A 3,101-nucleotide genomic window follows, 5' to 3' on the forward strand; every position below is an offset into this window, starting at 1 on the left:
GATTTTTAGATGTTTCAAGTGGACTTGACTTTATATTATGTTATCTTTTATATGATGAAATTTTAATTATGTTATATTTGAATTTGAAATTAAATGTGTGTTGGATATGTTAAATTATACAGGTTTTAAAAAAGGAATTCATTTAAATGTATGAATAGACATTTTGATGGATGTATGATTACATACGGAATTACCTACGAACTGTTGTTCGTGGGAATTATCTACATATTGCTGTTCGTGGGAATTACCCACGGACTGCTGTTCGTGGGTATTACCCACAGACTGATGTTATCCACGGGTTCATATTTCGTAGGTAAATTACCGACGTCAACATTACAAACGAATATTTTTCCGTGGGAAATCCGTAGGTAATGCTGATATATGTACGAATTTCTGCTCTTACATACGGATTTTGTCCGTAGGTAAATCGTTTTTTTTTGTAGTGTTAGGCATTGATTTCAATTTCTCCAATTCTTCAATAAATAAGTTCTCAAGTTGAAGTGCAAATAATCCTTCATTGGGAAATGATTCAAATTCAGAGCATTCTTCAATTGTCAAACTCTTCAAATGACCATGAAAGTGTCGTTGTACTATTGTTTGTAGGTTACGACAGTTGCCTAAATAAAGGTCACAGAGTTTTGAGAATAAGTCTAGAGGGAAGTTAGTGAGAGAGTCACAACATTCATTGATATCCAATTCTACAAGGAAATGGTAGCAATGGGAATATTCATGCCTGAACACCAATAAATACTTAAGGATTGAAGAGGACTATGAGATAGAAGCATATCAAATGAAGATGTCTCCATCTTCACACCTTCAATTTCTACTGCCCTGGGAGTCAAAACCCTAAGTTGTTTGCTGCCATAAATAGTTAGATTCTCTAAATGAGGAAGGTGCTCGGGCAAGTGCCCCTTCAGTTTGGGGACAATTCCTCAAAAAAAATACCTTGAAGAGTTGGAAAAGCAGCTGTCGTCATTGATTTCCATTCTTCCCATTCCTTTATATCAGTAAACTTCAACGTTTCCAAGGATGCAAATGCAAAAGAACCATTCCCGTAAAAATTAGCATTTATCCTCACTATCCCATCAAGGCCGTCAATTTCCAAATGCTTGAGAAATGTCAAAAGTCCAAGGGAAGGCAACCATTGGCAATGTTTACAGTTCTTCAAAGTTAAGGACACCACATTCAATAGAGAATTATCCGATAACCAAAGGCGAAATTGTGTGCCACCATAGCCATTAATTGACAACTTCTCCAAATGTCTGGAAGTTTGCAGATTCTCTAGTACTTCTCTTTCTTTTATTGAATCCTCGTTGTTCTGCTTCAAATCCCATTCTAAACCTAACTCCACAAGATGTGTTTTATTCTTCAAATCCACTGCCAAAGCATCACAGGGATCCACAATATTTTCTAGGTTTCTAATTGACAGATGTCCGTGAAGATCAAGTTGTCATAGTTGTTGAATACTTGACTCATCACTACTTTTGCCAACCTTAAACTCATCCATCCATACTTGAAGATTCTTCAACTTTCCTAAAAGCACTGGTGCCTTTCTTAAAGTAGTTAACTTAAGTTCAAGGCGGCGCAACTTGGTGAGCTTATGCAAAGTCGAGGGCAGCTCCTTCAAAAGGTTACAGTTGTTCAGCTTCAACACTTGCAAGTGACAGAGTGAACACATTGAGTCAAGAAGTATCTCTATATAAAGGTACCAGGAAGATCTAATGAACGAGATGTATGAGATCGGTTATAGTGTCAGACACCTCTTTTATGTTACTACAACAAGACAAAGATAAGAGTCATAAGAACTTAAAGTTCGAGATCAACTCTTGTATTAACATCCCACAATTTGTAGATATAGACAGAAATGTTCGTAGCCTTTTAGCATCACATAAACTCCTATACTCATCATATTCAACAGAATCCATCTTTACAGTTGAAAAGTGACGAGTTGTCTTTGGTACGCTTCCTGGTCTATCAACACCCAACCTGTAGCAGATTTCACCAGAAACATATTTCGCTAAATCATTCAGAAGGTCGTGCATCAGAAAACATGTTCTGGTGTACCAAATTGACTGCTAAAAGAATGACCTTGATAATAGATCATTGAAGTATTGTTCACCTATTTCTTCTAGAGACTCACTCTGCTGAGAACATTGTAGGAAATTCTGAGTCATCCATGAGAGAATTAAGCTCTCCTTCTCAAACTTATGGTATTTGGGGAATAACGCACAATAAGCGAAACATCTCTTAAGATGAGAAGGAGGATGGTAATAGCTCAACAACAAAGCGAGGATAGTTTTACTATCTTCAATCCGTAAGTCCCATATGTTGCTTCTTAGTACACTTTCCCACTCTGAAACAAATGACTTTGACAGTAAAAGAGATTCTATTGTTTCAAGAGCCAGAGTTAGTCGTTGACACTTTTCTACTATCTTCATGCCAATCTCTTTCAACACATAATTCAACTTAGAGTTATCATTTTGAAATGCAAAATGCATGTTTAGAAAAAACTTGATAGCTCTTATCTTTTTGTAATTGCTTTAGTTGGTGAATATTGTTTAAGTCCATGGTAGAAGCAACTTTGTTACTGCGTGTTGTGATGAGAATTTTACTTCCCTTAGTCCCATATTTAAGAGTAGTTTGCAATGATTTTCACTGGTCTCGATGTTTGTTCCAGACATCATCAAGAACGAGGAGAAACTTTCCTTCCTGTCAACGTTTCTTTCAATCGTCCCTGGACCATTTCTAGGTGTACAGAAATGGTCTACACTATCATCTTTTGACTTAGTGATTGCCCCAACAATTACTTTTTGTTACCATAAAAACATCAAATTCATTTGAAACACAAATCCAACCTTTGATAGCAAATTTAGCCTCTATCATTGGGTCATTGTACACATGTTGAGCAAGGCCATCAAGGACTTCTACAATCTTGGATTCAAAACTGCATACCTTGCTAGAACTGCTCTGGATTGAACTTCCAACTCAGATCTAGAGAATTCATACTCTATTTCATCCATCAGATCCTCTGTATCAAGCAACACATCTCTGACCTGATCAAGCCATGCCTTCACATACGTATCTCTGAACTGCTTCTGTTC

General features: G+C 36.7%; 1 protein-coding gene across 1 annotated transcript; it reads right to left on the bottom strand.

Moving 5' to 3' along the window:
* Positions 1-399: 399 nt before the first annotated feature.
* Positions 400-2,498, bottom strand: LOC137809711 (putative disease resistance RPP13-like protein 1). The gene is made up of 5 exons (XM_068610806.1): positions 2,089-2,498; positions 1,837-1,986; positions 1,468-1,718; positions 946-1,377; positions 400-698 (listed from the first exon to the last, which is right to left on the bottom strand). The coding sequence occupies exons 1-5, from the start codon at positions 2,496-2,498 to the stop codon at positions 400-402; spliced, it is 1,542 nt and encodes a 513-aa protein (XP_068466907.1).
* Between the last annotated feature and the right edge of the window lie 603 nt (positions 2,499-3,101).

Source organism: Phaseolus vulgaris, chromosome 11 (genome assembly GCF_000499845.2).
Source record: "Phaseolus vulgaris cultivar G19833 chromosome 11, P. vulgaris v2.0, whole genome shotgun sequence".
NCBI classification, from domain to species: domain Eukaryota; kingdom Viridiplantae; phylum Streptophyta; class Magnoliopsida; order Fabales; family Fabaceae; genus Phaseolus; species Phaseolus vulgaris.